Raw genomic sequence first — 22,353 nt, 5'->3', positions numbered from 1 at the left:
CAGGTAATTCAGAAGACAGTGTGAACAATTAAATCCTAGAGTTATGTATTAAGAAGTATGCCACTGTGGACTGAACAGCACAGAACATAAGGAACAATTATTAGATGTCTGCAGAAAAAGTACCTAACCTAAAGACAAAGATCTGAAATACTTTGGTGCATAGCACCTCTGTCAGTCAACCTATTGTGCACAAGATGCTAAAAATCAGATTATGTGAGAGAAGAACAAACCTGATTATTTACCTTAAGAAAAATATTCCACTTTAAATGTCACTGGTAAAATTTTATCTAAGAAACCGAATTCCAAACTGCTGATATTGAATATAGATGGACTTTTGCTGGAGGAAGAATGAAGACAAAAGAGATATTAGAAATCTGTTGTGAAGTACCTTAGATAGAATACGCTGACTGCTTAGTACACTCACCTTTAGACGGTTAAGGATCCATTCAAGGAGGGGGATGGCCAAATTAAGTTCAAACCAATTCAAGGAAAACATGAATGCTAAAAGTATTTGTAACTACTGGGAACAAATCTAATGTGTGGGGCAGAGTAAAATACCTGACAGGTATGGGGGTGGCCGAATCAGCAGACAGGCAAGAGTTTTTTTCCACAAAGATGATTCTTGCCCCATACTGCAAACTGGTAAGATAAGATGGCCTCAATGAAGCTAAGCTAAATAAAAGAAACTGATCAGGCAAAGTGTAAATGAAAAGTTGTTAAAAGATGATAGTGACAGGAGAGGAATCAGTAACATTTAGAAATGACAAGTATAACTTAATACAGTCCTGTACATTCAGTAGAAATTATTATTTGCCTACTTGCCATATGTGCAAGACTCTAGTCAGTCAACGTTTATCATTTTCACTGCAACTCTGATCAGGAAAAAGCAAGGCAGAAGAAAAAAGTTCATACAATCCAGGGAAACGGGATGCTATGTGGATTAGATTCTGCACAATATGGTTTAGACTCACAGATCCACTAAACAAAACATTGTTCCATGCATGATCAGTTATCTTTTATTCTGAGAAGTGCTTCACAAACATGTTAAACAAGCAAATAAAACATTGTGCATAATATTCAGTCCAGCACAGAAACACATGCACTTGAATGCAGCAATAAAGTCTTGTATTCAGACTAACCTGCACAAGAACACAATAACATGCAACACAACGTGCATTGTGATTTATGAGGAGGGTGGGCAAAGATCTTTTTAAAACAGAACAATGGACCTAATACCTCAAATCTCTGGTTGCTGACTTTCTTCCCCTTTTTGTTCCATACAATCTTAGGTCTGGGGTCTCCTGAGGCTTGGCAAATGAATGATGCAACTCCTCCCGAGACCCCTGTCTGATCCACAGGAGATCTTTTAAACTCTGGAGGTGCTGTTGAGAAAAAGAGTAAAGAAAATAAATGACAAATTAACAGCCGGTCTGTCTGAGACGCTTGGAGCTACTCTGTTTAATTAACACTATTTCAGATAAATCCTTAATCCACCAAAAAAATAATTCTGAGTCTCTGCTTATAACTGTGAAAGTTCACACAAATACCAACACAGTCACACATATAAATACAAGTGCTTAGCATTCGGATTACAAATTTGCTACAAGGTGCCATGGTCTGCAATACATTTCAGGAAATGTCATTGCCTAGAAGTACTATGTTTATCCAAGGTAGAAGGCGAATTCCTCAGATAAATCACAAAATACCATGAATGCAATGAATATGAAATAAAGCTCTTTGGATTTTTTTTTTTTTTTTGAAATACACCTGCAAATATGAAAATGTCTGAAAGTATACTACTTTTAAGGGTATCAATGAATTTCAAGTATCCGGTACCTCTTTTCAGGACTTAGTGTTCCACACAAACAACTGATGAAACCATGTGATTTATACAGGAGAGAACATATAAGACTGGGAAGAAACAAACAAATGTCCCTCCAGGTTTTTTTAGATAAAATGGAGGAAGTCATTGGGATTCTACATAACGTAAAATAAGATATCCAGATCAGCATTCAGCACTGCACTTTTAGAAAAGCGACAAAAAGCATTATATGTATAAACAAAGGTGACAGAACCCTGTTACTGCTAGGCATGTGCAAGCTAACAAACAAAGAAAAAAATTGATTGCTCTTTAATAATCGACTCCAATAAGATGCCTATCTTCAATGTTTGCACACAGCAGGATTTCAAAGAAACCAAATGCAACGCATTACACAGACATTTCTCATTCAAAAGGGAAACCAGTTCATCAGTGTAAATGCTTCAATATAATTCAGAGAGAGACAGGTCATAGAGTAATACACCCTCTCCTAGGGGCTGTTTTTACTGACTATTTAAACATAAAATTGTATACCCCTGAGCAACGCAAACAAGAAAATAATAATTTGTCATATATAGGACTCAGCCAAATTGTGTGATAAACACACACTCACACGTGCATACACACACATCTACAAATCATATAATGTACTTTAAAATCCACGCAAAAGACGGCACCAGAAAAGTTAAAACGCCAAAACGTTAGTCCACCACACCAACACTAGCAAGCTAGGTTTAGCTCAGAGCATTGAAATGATTCCAGTTTGCTTGCTGCTGCTGTCAGTCTGGTGTAATAAAATCTGATTAATGCAACTTTTTTTAGGAGTTGTCTTTTTTCTGGATTTTACATGTAGTGTGACAGCAGCACAGTTTCTCATGCACTTTTTGTGCATTGTGGAATATGTACAATAAACACACACACACACACACACACACACACACACACACACACACACACACACATGCACACACCTGTATATTGGTTTTACATAACTCACTGAATGACCATTTCAATGAAAAACAACTCCATCAGACAAAACGTCTGAAAGTAAATTTCTCTGAAAGAACATTTAATTAAATTCAGAAAAACTGAAACATGACAAAATCAAAAACACCTAAAACAACAGTACTCAAAATCACTGTTGCAGTGGGCAAGCCCCACTGCAACCCCTTCAACCCCTAACTTAAATACACTAAATGAAATGTTGCACAACTGTATAGAAAAGTGAAAATACCATAGACAAGAAATCACTGCAAATGCATGTATGCAAACTAGATCAGAAGTGATTATGTAGAGTTCACAAGTACCAGCTAAAGTTTCTTCATCTATATCTAAACATTTCTGTTTCTGTAGTACAGCTATACCACATTCAATAAAATGGCATTTTAACCAAATTGTGTCATTCAACCATTTGAATTCAGTAATTTTGTATTTAGGGAAACTGTCATTCAGTCAAATGGCAGGTAACCATAAATAAACACACACACACACACACACACACACACACACACACACACACACACACACATGCATATCTATATTTATCTATCCATCTATCTATGTATATATGAGTCTATTGTGTAAGACTATACTGCCCAACAAAATAAGTTCGATCCACACAATAGCGGGAAAAAAAACAATAGAGTAGAGAGCTGATTATTCGAATGTCGATTATCCGAAACATCAATTATCTAAACCAGCCATCCAAAGTTTTCAGGTAGGAAAAATCATAAAGTCTGAATATGTAAACATTATACATATTCTCTTGAGCATGTGTTTTGAGCTTGTATTCAGATCATGTGTGAAAAAACATTCTTTTTGTCCACTGGAATTGTCGAATGGTTGAAAAGTGTATCCCTGCATGCAGAAAAACACAAGATTTTAGAAGTTTTTTTATCTGGTTCAGTTTTATGTTTGATTATCCGAGCAGTTTGATTATCCAAACTACCCAACTTCCCAATTAGTTCAGATAATCAACTCTCTACTGTAAAACCGAGAGAGGAAACGACTTCCTCTTCCAATATTAAAACTACCCCCCCCTCCCGCGTAACACTATCCTCACATTTGTCTGTATAGTGACAGTGTAATTGGAAGTTTTTAATGACGTTAAGGTGTAAGGGTAGCATTAGGGTTAGCCCCCACTGCTAAATATGGCAGGGGAGCTCAACCTGGTGCAAGGGGTCACTACTCCTCTCCTTTCTTCTCTTCTCAATTGGGATAAAAGGGTGTCATGGTTTCTTTTTGCTTAGTGGCCTAACGTGGGAACTGTAAGTTGGGGGGGTACACAGACAGGCATTTAAAATGGTGAAATGCCATCAAGAGTCCACAATAGACTATTCATTTGCCATTAGTGATACAATAAAACATTATGTCTGAAATGGTTGCTAAGGCCCCAGTGGCCTAATGGATAAGGCATTAGCCTCCTAAGCCAGGGGCTGTGGGTCTGAGTCCCACCTGGGATGATATAGTCTTGATATAACTAGAGTTCCTTATCTTTGAAGTGTGGTTTAATGTTTAAGGTGTTTATCTCAGAGATACAAACTACAGGGTTTGATTCTTACCTTAACAACAGAGCAAAAACTCCCTTATCAGTCTAAGCAAGCAAATCAGGGGAATACTGAAGTCTTCAAAAGCACGATTTTGAGGCAAAAATAGCATCCCAAGCTAAAGACAACCATAAGGCATTTTTCAGTTATGTCCATAACCTTAAGGGCAATACCCAACAATGTGCAGTATTAGCTGTAGACAGCATTGCCTATATCAGCCAGAAGATATACCAAATCTGCTAGCCGATAAATTCATGCTTCTAATCTAGTGATGAATGTATACATTTCTAATCTTCTTATACTCTGAATGCCATATTACTGAGCTTGTTTTGACCTTATTGTAAATACTGTATAACATTACCGTGATGCTGCTTCAATCCTGGTTTGTTGATAATAATCGCATATCATTGCTACGTAGTGCATCAAACACTGAGATTACACTATGATACTGGGGAAAAAGATAAATATGTTAAGCACTTCCATAGTGTACGACTTGAATGTAATAACACTTAGAGATGCTTAACAAAAAGTTTTTAAGCAGCTCTAAGTGCTGTTACGATTGGGTCTCAAACTAAGGACGCTGCCAGAGTGCAATGAACAGCAATAACAGGTAAAAGCCTTCTGTCTATCTTCGACAGATACAGAGTGTTTTACCAGCTTTCAAAGACTTTGAAAGCCAAACACTTTCTAATCCTACACTTTCCTTTTTTTCCTTTTTGTTTCATGCAGTTGGTAGTACATGGAGCAGATAATGCTCCATACACAAGGAACTATGATCATATCTCTGATCATAACCAGCATTGTTTTCAAGATGTATGCCAAGACTCACCTCTGAAGCTTTGCTCTAAAGGTGCATTTCTTGGCATCTATATCTCAAACACATAATAGGCTGATTATAATCAGAGACAATATCATAATATTCTAAGCAATCTCTTAATCTTGTTGTTTTTTGCCAAAATCTCCATATGTAGTCTTCAAACTGGAGTGAGACTGAAATTAGTCATTTGTTATGAGTTCTCTTTGATTGCCAGTGAGAAGGCCACAAGCATCAGTTTGATTTTGCAATTGACAGACTGCTGCTTTTTCTAGGATTTTGGCAACGGGAGACAAGATACCAAAAGCTCTGGGCGAGTCAAGGATTGAGACAGGGCTTTGTTTGAGAACAAGGATAATCTAAGCTAATTAAAAAAAAAACTGGAAATATGGCAGTAGTGGGGAGTGGGGGGTGAAGACTGAGTAATTATGTGAGAAGACACAGAACAATAAAAGTATCACAGATCAAGCTTGGTATACACAGGAAACAGGCCATCCGAAACTGCCCTCGCATAGCTGGCAATATTCCTTAGCTATTTTGTAGGAAGAAAAAGAGATCGATTTAAACTGAAAATCAGTCTAGAAACAAAAAATATAGTCTCAGCAAAGGTGTTAGGTTTTGTAAGGAGATGTTCAGGTGTTGGAGAGGCTGAAAATCAGATAAAATGCTCTGCAAATACTGTACTTCTAAGGATTTTGTTTGAGGTAGCATGCCTGCTCTCTATAAATCAGGTTAGATTGGGAGAGATTGCACTGCATGAAATTATGTCAAGTTTCACTCCAGAAGGCCTTTGGATTTCTAAGTAGAACTGTGAAGGAGGTAGGACTCTTTTGTTTTACTTGTCAAGTATTTGCACTGTCTTCTAATAGAGAAGTAAAACTCATAATCTTAAAGGAGTCCACTACATTTGTAGTTGTTGTATGTTTCTGAGCAGTGACCAATTTCTTCAACTCCTGAGATAACCAGAGACTTGGGATACTTTACATCTTTCTGGTTTTGGATGGGTACTATTTATTTTGTAGCAGAAATAAAGAAGTGAAAGAAGAATTGAAAAACAACACTGAAATAATCTTCATGCAATAATACTAACCAGTCAATATCTGTTATGAAAGCTACTGTCTTATTGTGTATGTTAAGCTTTTTGGCAGTGAAGTTGGACTAGAGTATGGATAGAATATATGAAAGGTGGAGAATCTGGTGAAGTGTTTTCTAAAATCCAGTCTATTAGCTTGTAATAACAAGATGCACAATTTGTATTGGTAGGTTTTGACTGGTTAGATGAACCCCTTTCCTGACAGGGTAGCAAATGGAAGGAAATGGAAGCCTTTTCTTTATCCTTGACTTCCCAGATGGTCACTCATGAATAAAGAGCTCTTACTAGTGAGCTGACCAGTTCCCTATTAAAATGTTAGCACTTGAAATGCCAAGTCCCAAAAAGTCAAAAAAGAAAAAAGACTGAAAACACAGAAGAGTGAATCTCAAAATCACTATTTTCCTTAACCCCCCCTGAACCTATATATACCGACTCTGAGATCGCCATACCTCAGAGCAAAGGGAACAGTCTCAGAAATGGCATCTCGGACTTAAATATATATATATATATATATATATATATATATATATATATATATATATACATGGAATCACTACGGAATACCAAAATTCCACAATCCCGAGACTCTGAACCCCGAGGACTAGAATCTCGAGATTGCAGAATCTCGAAACTTAAAAAAAAAAAAAAAAAAAAAAAAAGTAAAACATACAACAAACTATTCTAACGTGCATGCAGGGGGGGGGGGGCAAGCCCCCCTGCACAGAATCTTGAAACATAAAAAAAAAAAGAAAAAAAAAAAAAAAGTAAAACATACAACAAACTATTCTAACGTGTATGCAGGGGGGGGGCAAGCCCCCCTGCACCTCCCACACTCCCTAAAACTCAAATATACCAACTCCGAGATCGCACTACAGTGGAATGAACAACAAAGTTCCCAATCTGCACTGTACAGCAATCCCCATTCACTACATTCGTGATTCCGCAGTCTCGAGATTCTGGTCCTCAGGATTCAGAATTTCAGGATTGTGGAATTTTGGTATTCTGTAGTGATCCTATATATATATATATATATATATATATATATATATATATATATATATATATACACACACACACACACACACACACACACACACACACACCCCGACATTTCAAATGGTTACCTCGCTGACCTAGTAATGATCGCATTACATTATTTAAAGACTGTTGAAATTTGGAAGGGGACTGGCATTATACTCTCTGATGACCTTTAGAGCATTAACTAGAACTCATTTGGTGACAATCCAGTTTGGCTCATGATCACTGATATTAGAAAAGAAGCAACAAGGAAACTGTTAATGTGGTTCTTCCTTTAAAGAAATAATCCTCTATGACTTATTGTGGAGCCAGGCCTCTGGCTTTGATGGGCAGTGTAGCTTGATAATATAGAAGGTGGTAACAGATCATTAAGTTTAAGCAAGACTTTACTTATTCCAACTATATCAAGTTGACTCATGCTAGGTCATGCTTCAGAGTAAACATATTTACTAGTAATATTGTACAGGTTGATTTAGGCTACTGTAAAACTCTTGGCTGTTCGTAATACTGTAAAAGAGACAGAGCAGGAAACAATAGAAGATGGTTGAAGTAAAAGAGATAAGTTCCTTTGGAGGAATGAGAACATGGAACTGGGCAAAGAAAAGGCAAGCTAAACTGTAAGATTAGCAGTTGGTAGTTAAAGGTGGAATATGCGGTCTTTTGGTTTGTATGGGTAGGCAGTAGTGAAGAAGTAAAGTGCAGTGAGATGACAGAGCCGATGAGTATGGTGGCATTGTCTGACTTATGTCAAGCGTAATGTGTATGGAAAGAGAAGCAAAACAGAGAGCTGACAGTTTAGTTGCACAATGTTTGACAGCATTTAGAGAGATGGGGAAAAGGGCAAGGCCAGCCGCAGTAGAAGCATTTAGCAACTGACAATGGAATAGATGGCTTTCAGGTTAATATTGGTAAATGCTAGAAGAAGCAAATTATAAAAGCATTAGACAGATAATTGGCAGTGAAAATAAATTGTAATACTGTTTCACAGATGATGAGCGTGTCAGCATTATTTAATGTGTAGTGCTTAATATGGTGTAACAGGAGAAGTAGTAAACCACAGAGCTGATGGTTTACCAAAGAATGGAATACAGTCCAGATCTGGTAGGTGGTAGCTGTTTGAACTAATAAATGACGTATGTGAATCACAAACACTAAATGTTGAAGAAGGTGAGGGAAGGCAAAGAATTGAGTAAGCTGATCTGAGTACTTTGACTGCTTGAAATTAACATGTATGGAGTTTCTGGATTGCCTGTGGCAGGGCAGTCAATGAATTAAGATGGCATAATGCTAGTGTATGAATGCATTTAAGCTGAAAATTATAGATGTGAAGTTATATGGGTGCGGTTCAGAGAGTTTAGAAATGATGAGGAGGGGGTTAGGTGAGTGTGGGAGTGGGAAAATAAAGTGAAACAGACACCTCTCACTTGCACATGCTGGAGTGAATCTGGCAGGTGTAGCACAATGCATCTGGGAGACTTCAACAGTGTGTAGCAAAAAGCCAATCACAGGTAAACCAAACAAATATTTACTGATAGCTACAGGTAAAGGAAACATAACCAAACAGAAACACCCAGTACCATCTAAACTTCTGAAACCTGAACGTGGACTAAGGATGCCAAAGCTCTTATAGGATTGGAGAAAAAATTACAGAGTATAATCATTTCATGGTCTCATGATGGAGCCCCCACCATCTACAGCTCATCAACAAATCATTCAGTGGGGTATTGATAAATGAATTATCAAATAAAATACCACCAGTAACAAATTAAAAAATAATAGTTCTTAACTTTCCCAATGCTTCAGTACCAACACAGAAGCTAGAATAAATGCTCTTAAGCACAGAAAAAGAGGCACCCTGTCGAGTTATAAGCACTTCCCTGGCATTTATTTGTTGTGATCAGTGGGATAGTGATTGTTGCCACAGTTCATAAACCCACTGTGAAGTGAAGCAGTTTGTCACCAAAAATCTATAAAAAGCTCAAAACAGGCACTTGAATGCCCCAGTCATATTCAGTATCCATATTGGGTGGTGGGTTTCACGCAAGAGTGACTGTCTTCATCTCCCAGACTCAAGGTACAGCATTTGATTCTGGCCTTGGGCTATTGGGTAGGCTTAAAGTGGCTCTTCAAGGCTGTTAACCTATAATTCACACCTGTTGTGTCACTTGCTTTAATTCAACATACCTTCAATAGACAGGCTGTAATAGGTTTCTGAATTCAGTCTAAATAATTCATGAATATATGAGTAGTCATTCTAGTGCTTAAAGGCAGTCAATATAGAAATATTAACAGTGGAATTCACATATGAGATACACATTGTACAAGCCCCCAGAATAGAAAACTGTATATATGGTATGCAAGTAATTAAGAGACAAATGGGCAAAACAATAACAGTGTTGCTACTGCAGTATATAAGAAAATACTGTATGACAAAATAGTAATGCAAGGAATTCAACTGAAATTGTAAGCAGCAGGGTGCAAAGCACACGTAGCTATTTGACTGCAAAGCCACAGCAGTGATACACAAGTACAGAAGCTAACAAATGTGCACAAATGTTTGGTTATGTTAATGCAGTTGTGTTAGCTGAGACTGGCACTCTGTCAGCCATACCTGGAGATGCTGCCCATAGCAAGCCTACTGTCAGCAGTATTCAGTCTGAAACCTATTATGCTAGACCAATACACACCACAGTAAGTTTATTGACAGCACTGTCTGTTGTAGCACATCAGAGCCATGTGATCACAAAATGGCAAATGTATCTTTTTCAGAGGTATGTTCCAATTAGACAACCATACACAGTGCAGCCTCACAGGCACAGTAACTGAAAAGGGATAACATTCCTTTTGCCCCTCCTACTGTTCCATGTGTGTTCAGGGCACTCCAGTGCACTGCTCCTGCCTCTGAATACTGTGCTAAGTAGGCCTATGGCAGTCATCAGTAACTCATCTGAGGCACGGCAATCATAACTGAAATGCATATCACAAAATATGCAGATACAGTTTAAAAGGTGTTAGACCATGAGCCCAGTGTCATTGTGAAGCACAATGACTTTTGAGAACAATGAACGGTGCCTTACACACAATGCAATGGTGGCCATGCCTGTGAGATACAATCCGTATTCATAGATGGTAGCAGTAAGCACTGACAATACTTGTGGTGGTGACCATAAAAGGACAAGTCGGAATGACGTCAACAAAAGACTTACTACTGGTGCAGTGATATGGGTAGCTTGACAAGGTAACATTAACAACTGATTAACTAGAAGCAGCATATGACCAAGCATGTGGATAATAGTAAACGGAATGGGAAATCCATGAAGCTACTGCTACACTGCATACTGCCCTTCTATTTTTCATACATAATGCAATATCCTCTTGGATCTTTATAATTATGCATTTTCATCTTGCATTCCATTTTGCTCAATGTCCTAGAATAAGAACAGACAAGGTACAGGTTCAGGAGCTTTAAGTGTCTTCTCACAAAAGAAAGGAATCCTCTCCTATCTTCGCCAATAAGCTACTCTTGTTGTTCCTGTCTTTAAGTGGGGCCTAAAGGATTTTAACAAACATGAGACCATTTCACTTGGATCTGACATAAAACATGGCGCTAGTCAGAGCATTTAAGAACTTCAGCAACTCTATCATGGCACAACTGCCATTCTCAGCAGGTTCTTCCTGTACAGGGCTGTACGATTCTTCTTACGACACAGCCATCTTAATTCCATTTCTTATCACTAGTTCTACACTTGTTGCCATACACATTTCACACAGTATATTTTCAATATTCCTTTGCTCTCTGCCCCATTCCATCCATCTGACTGTCTGTCTGTCTGTCTGTCTTTCTCTCCATATGGCTATCTTATCCAGTTAAGGCCACCACCATACTCTAATAAAAAACTGTCCCAAGTTCTCAAGTTTCTGTTTACTTCTCTAGTACAAAGCCATTTCTCCTAGTTCACTTACAAAGCTGTACAACAGAAATGGACTTTAAATGCTTTAATTTTATTTACTTATTTATTGCTAGCATCATGCATTTGACAATTGAAAATGTATTTTTTATGTTTATTTTTGTCTTTGTCACTAACAGTCAGTTTAACTACCGAGCCTTTACTTGCACATCTTGCTGTTTTGCATGTACTACTTACTGTATACACTGCACTGTTTTTTTAGTTACACAGAAACTCAGAAGGTGTCCAGGAAAAAAGAACAATTGTATGTGCAAAAAAAGAAACCTGCCTTGGGGAAAAACACCTTTCCACAAGTCCTAATCCTGCTGCTACTGCAAGAAAAACATTTGCCAGAGACTTACAAAGCTACAGTAGCATAGACACCCATACACAAATGTATATGGACATGTACACACATAAATAAATGCGTATATGTATTTAAAACAGACACTGTCACACACACACACACACACACACACACACACACACACACACACACACACACACACACACACACACACACACACACACACACACACACACACAGGATATCGCTGCTTTTTTATACGTGTTCCCCACTTAAAATGAGAAAAGAACACAAAAATATCCCATTCGTTTTATAACCTAAGTAAACATAACCAGATTTCATTAGCTCATGTCCTCCCATGTGGATACAATATCTAATGCATACAAAGAAAACTGACTCCTCGGAAGGTGGCTAATTAAAATCTGACAAAGGAATTTAGGCAACAAGTGGGAAGCATCTTGGAATCCAGTCTCAAAATTCAGCTGTTTGACTGTCTGGTGGCAAACACAATTTAGTACTGCCACTGCTCTGCTCATTAGCATGAGGGGTCTGCTGACTGACGATCAGGAGTTATTTATAACCCCCTCTGACAACTACAGCTCTCAGTCGAAAGAGAGGCCTTTCTGACACACTTCATTAAGCACTGCCACACATCATCGTGGGAACTTCCAGCACACTGAATGCAGTCAAAGGACGGCAGATGTGATTGGTTATCATCTACCACCTGATAGACCATCACCTCATTCTTTTCAAACTAAAGATCGGATTGAACAGTCTGCATGCTGACTAAGGATGGAACACAGCATAAGGACTTAGAAGCAAAATCTATATGGGAACATGGATGGAACACATAACAAGACCCCTTTTATCTGAAGGCCCTGCCAAATGAGAAGAGCATTCTGTGAACTGGGCAAAGGTCTGCCTATAACTCAACACTTCTCCTACTGTTTCCATAGAAAACAAATACAAAAATTCCATTTCTAGCTTACAAACACAAATGTTTTATAAAACAGGATAATTGTCTTCTTTTAATACTATCCCTATCAGAGGCAACAAATTAACTCTTTGTACTTCTACAGCTTTTACAGTTATATAGAAATAGCACTGTGATTCACTTTTCAGAAAACTATCTAGGATAAAAAATCTGTACATGTGTTACTGAAACAACAGCATAAGAAAAGAGACCAATCTGTGTGTACCACTAATAAATTTGTCCAGTACCACTAATAAACTTGCCCACATTTAGTGACACACATGCAGACATACATACTACCAGGTTCTTGTCACCTATATTCACCCAACGGTAACAAATTACATAATTGACCTATATATACTCTCAGGTAGCGAGTCAGTTCTGCATATCCACAGTTAATACTGACAGTACGCAACATTGTATGACCCCCACACACACACTTATTCCCACATAGCTATAGGTTCATAGGTTCATAGGTAGGGACTAGGCTATCAGCCCTGGGGCCTATATAAGCCTAGCCAAAAAGGTTCCCTGGCTTTCACCACCCAAGAAAATTATTTTCCTGTGCCTAGCTCTTCTCATCCTTATCAGTCCATGTAGACAGGCTCCAGGAGGCATGCTTGTGGCAGGAAGTGCTAACAAAACAAAATGCATCCAGTAAGTATAATACATGTTCACAAGGGGTGGGGGTCAGAGTCACGCTTACAGATATCTCAGCAAATAAGCACAATTCTCCTTCCTGAGCTTATACATTAGATGCAGAATTATTCAGCAGATACAAGTTACAAAAGACAGACAACACATAAAGATTCCACATACAAAATGCTTGCTATTGTAGGAGAAAAATGAGTATCTCAATGGCTATATGAAGATGAGTACACAACTATACATGCTACAGACATATGATAAAGTGATAAAGTTATTAAACCTGCCAAGCAATAAACAGGAAGAATACTTAAAAAAAAGGAATCAGTGCTTGTTTGTCACTGAAAGGCTTGCATCTATACAGTGGCACCTTACTGAACAAACACAAACATGCCCAGGCTTTTCGATTTGGTCTTTGCAAAGCAGTAGCAACAACAGCACTGTCATATAAACTAAAATTGAAAATGTACAAACTACCCAAAATGCTCTTACAAATATGTTGGAAAATTGCTTTATAATATAGTGGAAACATACTAAATGAAGAAACAATTTTCCAGAAAATATAGTGAATGTATTGAACCATTTCAGGATTCATCAGGTCAAAATACCATCCTTTACAAAGCCTGCGATAGGACTTATAAAGTACAATTTTGTACCTACCATAAATGTAGATGTTCGAGTGTATACCCTGCTGCAGTTATCACACTTGGGTTATCCTGCCATCAGGCGGTCCCGCAGTCGGCCCGAATTCCAAAGTCTTGGTCCGGCTTCGGTTGCTGTTACTTCTTCCCTGACGTCAGTGCGCCAGGGGTATATAAGAGGCATCCAACGCCATTTTCTTCAGTTTTTCTGGCCCCAGATGTCAGGTGCCCCCCCAAAAGATGGTCAGTGGGTAGTACCAATAATAAAAACTTAGCACAAACAAAACATCCCTCCAGCTATAAGCAAATACACCACAAAGGTTGTATCAAATTTTAAGGTATTGAAAGGTTTTAGTTAGGTCAGAGTGGATGGAGGGAGGGTAACCTGGACTGCAGCAGAGTATACACTCAAACATCTACATTTATGGTAGGTACAAAACTGTGCTATGTTCATTGTGTTACCCTGCTGCAGTCATCACACTTGGGTAGAATCCCAAAGCTAAGGATGGGAGATGGAGTCAAACAGGGTTAGAGGGGGCTAGAAGGCCCTGCAAAACTGCAGTGGCGAAGCCAGCTCTAGTCTTAGAGTAAAGTGGTAAATGATAGTGTTTGGTGAAGGTGTGTACTGAACTCCAAGTTGCAGCTTCCAGAATATCCTTGGTTGGCCCCCCCCTGAGGAAGGCTGTAGATGTAGCTGCTGTCCTGGTGGAGTGGGGCCTTATGCTAGCAGGAACTGGTTTTCCATGATGGGTGTAGCAAAAACGTATGCAATGTCCTATCCATTTGGAAATGGTCTGTTTTGAGATAGCCTTTCCTTGTGATGCTGTAGCATAGGATACAAAAAGTTGGTCAGATTTTCTGAAAGCCTTACTTTTACCTAAATAGTAACGTAGTTGCCTGTGTATGTCCAGGGAATGCAGGAATCTTTCTCCTTTGTTCTGTGGATTTGAAAAGAAGGTGGGTAAGTGGATGGTTTGATTTAGAGCCACACTGGATACCACCTTTGGCATAAAGGAGGGGTTAGTTCGTAGAGAAACTCTGTCTTGATGAAAAATGAGGAAAGGCTCTACTGCCATTAGTGCCTATAGCTCTGAGACTCTTCTGGCTGAAGTAATTGCTAGCAACAGGACAGTCCACCGTGATATAAACTTTAAGTCAGCTGAGAAAGCTGGCTCAAAAGGTGGCAGCGTAAGTTTTTCGAGAACAAAATTTAGGTCCCAAGTTGGTGTTGACGCTCTCCTGGGAGGCCTAATGTTTTTTGCCCCTCTGAGATACTGCCTTAGAAGTGGATGTGAAAATAAGGGGGGATCCGTGTTGTAGTGAGCTGAAATAGCTGAGGCATGGATTTTAATAGATGAAAAAGAAAGTCCTTTGTGTAACATCTCAGTTAAATATTGTAGAATCTGAGGCATGTCCGGCTGAAGGGTATTTTGGCCTTTAGCTTGGTTCCAGGTGCAAAATCTTTTCCATTTGTCTGTGTAGGCTTTCCGGGTGCTGGGCCTCCTGGCCTCCAGAATGACATCCATAACAGCTTGTGAAAGAGGGGCTGGCTGGTTGCTTAGGTTATGTGCCATGCAGCCAAATTTAAGGTTTTGAGCTGGCTGTGTAGAATGTGACTGCCTTGCTGTGTGAGTAGATGAGGAATTTGTGGTAAAATCCATGGTGGGCCCTGGGCCATGTTCCTTAGTAGTGGGTACCAGTGCTGGCATGGCCAGTCCGGGGCAATGAGTATCATTCGAAGTCTCTCCATCCTGACTTTCAGCAGCACCTTTGTGAGAAAGGGCAACGGAGGGAAGGCATATACTGTCAGCATTTTCCAACTGAATGAGTGTGTGTCCACTTTCCAAGCTTGATGGTGAAATGTCCTTGTGCAAAATTTTGAAAGCTGATGGTTTGGGGGTTGGCAAACAGGTCTATGTCTGGGCGCCCCCATTTTTGAATTATCATTGCAAATACTTGTGGATCCAGTTTCCACTTGAGGAGATCCATGATGTTTCTGCCTAGGTCGTCTGCCAATGTGTTCTTTTTTCCTGGCAGGAATTGAGCTTGTAATTGAACTTGGTAAGCCAGTGCTGTGTTCCACAAGGTCATTGCTTGCCTGCATAGAGGGTAGGAGTGTGTACCCCCTTATTTGTTTATGTACCACATTACTGTGGTGTTGTCTGTCCTTATTATGCGCTGTCCTGGATTTAAGAGGTCCTTGAAGGCTGTCAGAGCATTCTGTACAGCTAGCATTTCTTTTTGATTGATGTGCAGATTCCTTTGATCTGCAGTCCATATGCCTTGAATGCACCGTCCTGCCATGTGTGCCCCCCAGGCATAGTCCGATGCATCTGTTGTCATAGTTTGCCTGGCTGGGGGTAAGGTGAAAGGCTGACCCTTGTTGAGGTGACCTGCCTGTGACCACCATAGAAACTCCTGTTGAAGGCAGGGAATGAGAGGTATCATTGTTTCCAAGCTGTGGCTGTGTTGAGTCCATACACTTTTCAGGTACCATTGTAATTTCCTCATATGCAGTTTTGCAAATGGTATTAGTAGTATACAAGATGCCATGAAGCCCAAGGCCTGCAGAATTTTTCTTGCAGGGAGTTGGGTCTTTGTTGCCATTATTTTGAAGTATTGAGTTAGTTGTAGTTGTTGGTCTGGCGTCAGATAAGCCATCTGGGCCGTTGTATTCAAGCTGGCACCCAGGAATGTCATATTTTGTGAGGGTACTAGTTTTGATTTCTTTTCGTTTACTGTTTACCCGAGGCAACTTAGAAGGTGTTTTACAAAAGTCAGATGTTGTAAGAGAATGTCCTTGTTTTCTGCTTGGATGAGGCAGTCGTCCAGGTATGGGTATATTTGAATTCCTCTTTGTCTGCAGTATGCAATTACTGGTGCCAGGCATTTTGTGAAGACCCTGGGTGCAGTAGATAATTCAAAGGGCAGTGCAGAGAATTGGTAATGGGTTGAACCTGCAATGAAACGGAGGTATCTTCTGCAATTTTGTCTGATAGGGACATGCAGGTATGCCTCCTTGAGGTCCAACGTTACTAGCCAAGCTTTCTTGCCCAACATGGGAAGAAGCTGCTGTAGTGTTAGCATCTTGAATTTGGGTACTTGCAAGAAGGTATTTAGAATTGAAAGGTCCAAGCATTGTCCTTTCTGGGGACTAGAAAGAGCCTTGGGTAAAAACCTTGGCCATGCTCCTGTGTAGGTACCAGTTGTTTGGCTCTCATGTCCATGAGAGCTGTAATTTGTTTTTGTGCCTCTGCCCATTGATTTTGTGGCAAGTTTGGCATTCCTTTTATCCTTGGCAAGGTGTGGAAATGGAATCTGTATCCTTCTGAGATAATGTCTAGCACCCATTTGTCCTTTGTGACGTTGCGCCAGTTGTCTATAAAAAATGCTAATTTTCCTCCCAAGGGAGCTGACAAGAGTTTTTTGCTTGGCAGTTTGAGGTTTAAGTCATTGTGTTTGTCTTCTAGTAGTTTGGGACCTGTCTTCTCTTCCCTTCTGTGTTGCAGTGCCCCATTGGCGAGGTTTGTAAGGGATTTGTGCTTGTCCTCTGCCCCTTGGGCATCTGAATTTACCCCTCTGTGGTCTGTCAGAAGCTGGAAAGGACCAATTTTTTGCTGGCCAATTTCTGCTGAAGCGTGGGGGTTGTACCTGTAAGAAATCTTTGACCGTCTGTATAGATTTTGCCTTATCCTCCATTTTCTTTAAAACCTCTTCTGCTTTAACCCCAAATAAGACATCCTGCTGTAAGGGTGCATCTAGTAACTTTGCTTTAACATGATCAGGCAGAGTTTGTTCCTTTAACCAAGCATGCCTACATATAACAGAGCCAGTAATAGCTGCTCTACAGGATGCTTCCAAGGAATCAAATCCACATTGTAAAGTATGTTTGCCCACCTGTTCAGCTGCATGCAACAGATCCTGCATTTCTTTGAATTCAGACTGTTGAGGGTGCGTGCTCATCTTTTATTTTATTTGAGACATTAGGAATTGCTGGTATTTCAGCATGTGAAATTGACAATTTAGTGCTCTCATAGCTAGAGTAGCTGAGGTGTAAACCTTCTTCCCCCACCTATCTAGTGCTCTGGAGTCCCTTTCTGAGGGTTCAGGATTTTTAGCCATAGAAACCCTAGCCCCTTTGGGACCCTGGGAGATAGTCTCTGGGTCAGCAACAGGGCTTTTGTAAAGGAATTTGTGTGAGTCAGGCACTCTATAATATCTGTCTGGTTTGGCTGGAGCAGGAGGCAGAGAATCTGGATTTAGACTAGATTCTAAGTAAACATCATCCACAATGTCTAAAACTAGAGGGATAGCAAGTGGTCTGTGCTGGGGGAGTAAAAGAAACTCTCGGAGCCTTTTCTTTGAGTCGGAGTTGTCCTGACCTTCCCAGTGGAAATGTTCACTCATGGTATGTAAGGTTTCCCCACAGGAATAGTCTTCAGGGGGAGAAGCTGAGGGAATGGAATCTTCAGCATCAGAATCTTCATAAGGGGGAAAGGAGCAATCCTGTTCCTCAGAGGAGCCTGAGGAAACAGATACTTGATCAGAGGAGGCATAATCCTCCTCTTGTCTAGGCCTTTTGTCTGGGTGGGGGTTGGGAACCCCTGATTAAAGAAATCAAATCTTCAGCCATTTTAAGCATCTGTTTCTTAGGCATGGGGCCTTGAACTGGAGACTGATGTGCAGTCTTTTTGAGTTTTAGAGGATTCTTAAGCTTAGCATAAGATTTTATGGTGAGAGTAGTCGGTCTGAAGACACCTTCTGTAACCGAAAGTGTTTCCGCAGCACTGGCTTCTCCTTCTGCAATGTTGTCTTTAGGGCCTAAAGAAAATGGCTGTGTTGGCCTAGAACTCTCTGCTTGAGAATCCAAAGTGGTCTGGGGTTCCAATTCTGCGGTCATCAGGGGCTGCGTAGGCACCTCACTGAAAACCGGAGACCCGGCGACCAGCCCAGCCGAGGCCTCGGAGTCTGGCTTGGATCTAGGCTGCCTGTCTTTATCTTTGCATTTTTTATGCACGCCGGTAGTCAGTTGCTCCGACGGCATAGTGTAATTAAATTTCCTACAGAAGTAGTGTTGTGCGAAATCAAAGCATCGCTTTATAGTTCGCTTATTGAACCTAGCACAAAACTGACAACCAGTGACGTCGTGGTCTGGGCCTAGGCAAGGTATACAATAAGAATGAAAGTTTCCCATAAGAAATGCAATTGTTAACTTTTTCTGACATTGGACTGAGGCAAGAAAGGGTTCCCCAACGAGGTACTTAGCTTTGAAGACTTCGGACTGAAATTCGATTCGAAAATCTCAGGTGTCGGCCGACCGGCACTTGCGAACTGCTTCTGCTTCGGGCACCGTGCGGCAAGAAAGACTGGAGAAAATGGCGTTGGATGCCTCTTATATACTCCTGGTGCACTGATGTCAGGGAAGAAGCGACAGCAACCAATGCCGGACCAAGACTTTGGAATTCGGGCCGACTGCGGGACCGCCTGATGGCAGGATAACCCAAGTGTGATGACTGCAGCAGGGTAACATGATGAACATCTTACTACAGTTTCTCACTTAAGCACTTTAATACAGTAGATATTCTACAACAATCTTCTGATAGCTCAGTTCGTATCAATGACTTAAATGACAGGCTGGTTCTCATCTGAGTTCATCCACACCAGAGTTAGCTTTCTGTTCAACAGCAGCAGGTGTTCCATTTTTAAATCTAACAAGTGTGACTGTTACAGTAATTCCGAATAATGACACTCTGGAGTAATACTAAAAACAAAAAAACGTGAAGAAGTGCTGGATTTGGACTGCATATTTGTCCAGTGTTCTATAGGTGAAGGAGTAACATTCAGAAATAATTCCTGGGAAAAGAAGACTGCTGAGCGTGGTGACCCAGCAGCACAGTTTCTAGCCACAGGATTCCAAGGTGCCACATTTAGCTAAAGAATTGAATTAAAAACATTACTAACTACAGCTTAATGTATGCAGATATAATACTTAAAGAATGCACAGGAGTTTTTACAGTTATTTTTATGTAGCATAGGTTGCTTTGACAATTGTAACAAAAATAAATAATAAAAATAACACAGTACCTACGACAAATGAATCCGCGTACGAAAATCTGTCATAGTCACTACTGACTTGGATTAACAGTTGCCTTCATATTTAATGATGACATTAAACAAACTGCTAAAAGCAGCAACAAATGCATCTGACCCCATCAGTCGAGAGGAAGAGCGGAAAGAACCAATCATTACTGCCTGAGAATTCAAACACAGCAAAATGCTTAATTACGCTTGCATCTAACAAGTATGAGAATAAAAACAACAGGCATCAAAGAAAGTTTATGGATCTTCTGATAATCCATCCACAGTAGAAATCAATGCATATATTTATCTGCAGTGGTAGGCCAAGGTAAAGGAAAGGACTGTGAACCGATGTCACAGACTCTAGATGAACCAATGGGTACATTCCATCACTTTGCCATGCACACATACCTTTCACCTATTTATTCTGATCTATGCAAAGAAATAAACTTAGTGCTAAGTTAGGAAGCTTTTGACCTATGTTACTCACAAAGCTGGCATGGAGCAAATAGGATATGCTAAGAAGGATGGAAGGAGATCTTATATCATAAGACCAGGTGAAACTAGTTACTATTCTAGAAATATAGGCTGCCCAAACACCTTTTGGGAAGGCAGCATTAAACTGTGCTACAAGTAAGACAGTACTTCGTATATGCTTCCTTTATGAAAGGAGAACACTGATAAAAACACGATCCGAGGCACACTGTAAGTCGTACAGTATCTTTACGTCTGCATGCAGTTTACATTATAATATGCACATATCAAGATTCACTGCAAAGGCAATGAGAATTAAAGTGCAAATAGCTATTTACTGAAACAAAACGTTTTAAATGTAAAAAAATAGCACCAAATGCATGTTTATAGCAACATTACGTAAAGAAATATCCTTTCACTTTCCAAATCAGTTGGCTAATATGACAGATAACAAAGCAGTCAGTTCATAAAGTTATTTGCTTTTTTTATGTATAAACAATGCACAGATTTTATGACATCATATTCTGTTATCTCGACAATTACTCTAATGTCTTATTCCCAAGATTTTTGGAACAAATTAGGAAATATAAAACAATGTACTGTAAAACCATCCTGAAAATTTGAAAAGGCAATAAAAACAAGATAAAACACTTGCATATAAACACACACACACACACACACACACACACACACACACACACACACACACACACACACACACACACACACTCAGAAAATGTAATTGCTCTAACAACCAGATGGTACACAGCTAGCAGACGGAGACATGCAGTTCTCCAGTAGATAAGTTATAAACTGAATGAATCATTCTTGTTCTGTGGTTAAAAAGAGAAAAAAAAAACTTCTGTTCCAGCTGTTACAAAAAGGTGGGAGGCTTTCACACTTTATGACAGCTGACCAGGTAGCTTGGAAAAAGTTAAAATTAAAGAAAGAAGTCACTTGACTCTAAAAATCCACAAACACATGACAGTAAGCAAACTTTACAGAAAAAAATAAAAACATTAAGGCTGAGAAATTTACAAGACTTATAAGTAAAATAATGTTTGAGTGATGACATCTTCAGCTGTTGTTGTGACTGGAACTATTGTTACTAATACAGAGAATGTCACTTTTCCTTCATGAAAGTATGCACAAGTTTTGGAAGCTCTAGAAATTTTAAAAAAGTCTCTGTACTCTGGAGGTGTGAAATATGGACCAATGAAAAACATTACGAAACTGCACTTTTTTGCAAACATTCTAACAGTGCAAAAAACATAAGACATAGGGACTGAAGAGCTTTATGGAACGTATACAGCCCCATACTTGCAGATAATGGATGAGTGACCTTCACCCACATCAAATCCAAATCATTTCATTAGCCAACTGTTAATTTCTAGTGTGCAGATTCTTGTTTATGACTAAACGTGCTTCTGGAAGTTGACTGGAGAGAAAGTACAGCAGTTCAAGGAATTACTCAGGGCTCTAGCGCACCCCACCCACGAAGAGGAAGAAATAGGTGGAGTTGAAGAAGAGTGGCAACATCTCAAAACAGCATGCATGAGGACTACAGAAGAGATATGAGGAATAGCCAGGTATGGAAATAAGGTACACAAGGAAAGCTGGTAGTGGAATACAAAAGTCCAGGAAGTCATCAAAAGAAACAAGGAGTGCAGGAAAAAGTGGAAAGCAGAAAAGACAGACCAGGCTAGGAAAGAATACTGGTTGGCTAACAAAGAGGCTAAGAAAGGAGTTGCAATAGCAAAGAATAGAGCATCAGAGGCACTCTACCAACTTCTGGAAAGTGACTCTGTAGGTGACACAAATAAACTATATAAGGTTGCAAGGCAATGACAGAAAGATAAAGAGTCAGATGCCCTTCATAAGGGATGCCAGAAATAACCTGCTCACTAGTCCACAGGACATCAAAGGCAGATGGAAGGAGTACTTCCAGCAGCTTCCAAATGTCAAGAGTCAACTTATT

At 39.7% G+C, this 22,353-nt stretch overlaps 1 protein-coding gene across 2 annotated transcripts in view; it reads right to left on the bottom strand.

The window, feature by feature from the left end:
- Positions 1-22,353, bottom strand: part of PTPRD (protein tyrosine phosphatase receptor type D) — a 6,523,893-nt gene that overhangs the window by 985,502 nt on the left and 5,516,038 nt on the right. For both annotated transcript variants that reach the window (XM_044061085.1, XM_044061086.1), the window contains one exon: positions 1,237-1,382. In XM_044061085.1, the coding sequence (XP_043917020.1) occupies positions 1,237-1,382 (146 nt within the window). The remainder of the gene's footprint in view (positions 1-1,236; positions 1,383-22,353) is intronic.

The sequence above is a fragment of the Protopterus annectens genome, chromosome 2.part0 (genome assembly GCF_019279795.1).
Source record: "Protopterus annectens isolate FY-2018-M chromosome 2.part0, PAN1.0, whole genome shotgun sequence".
Lineage (NCBI taxonomy): Eukaryota > Metazoa > Chordata > Ceratodontiformes > Protopteridae > Protopterus > Protopterus annectens.
The sequence above is the reverse complement of the archived record's forward strand: the minus strand, read 5'-3'. Positions and strand labels throughout refer to the sequence as shown.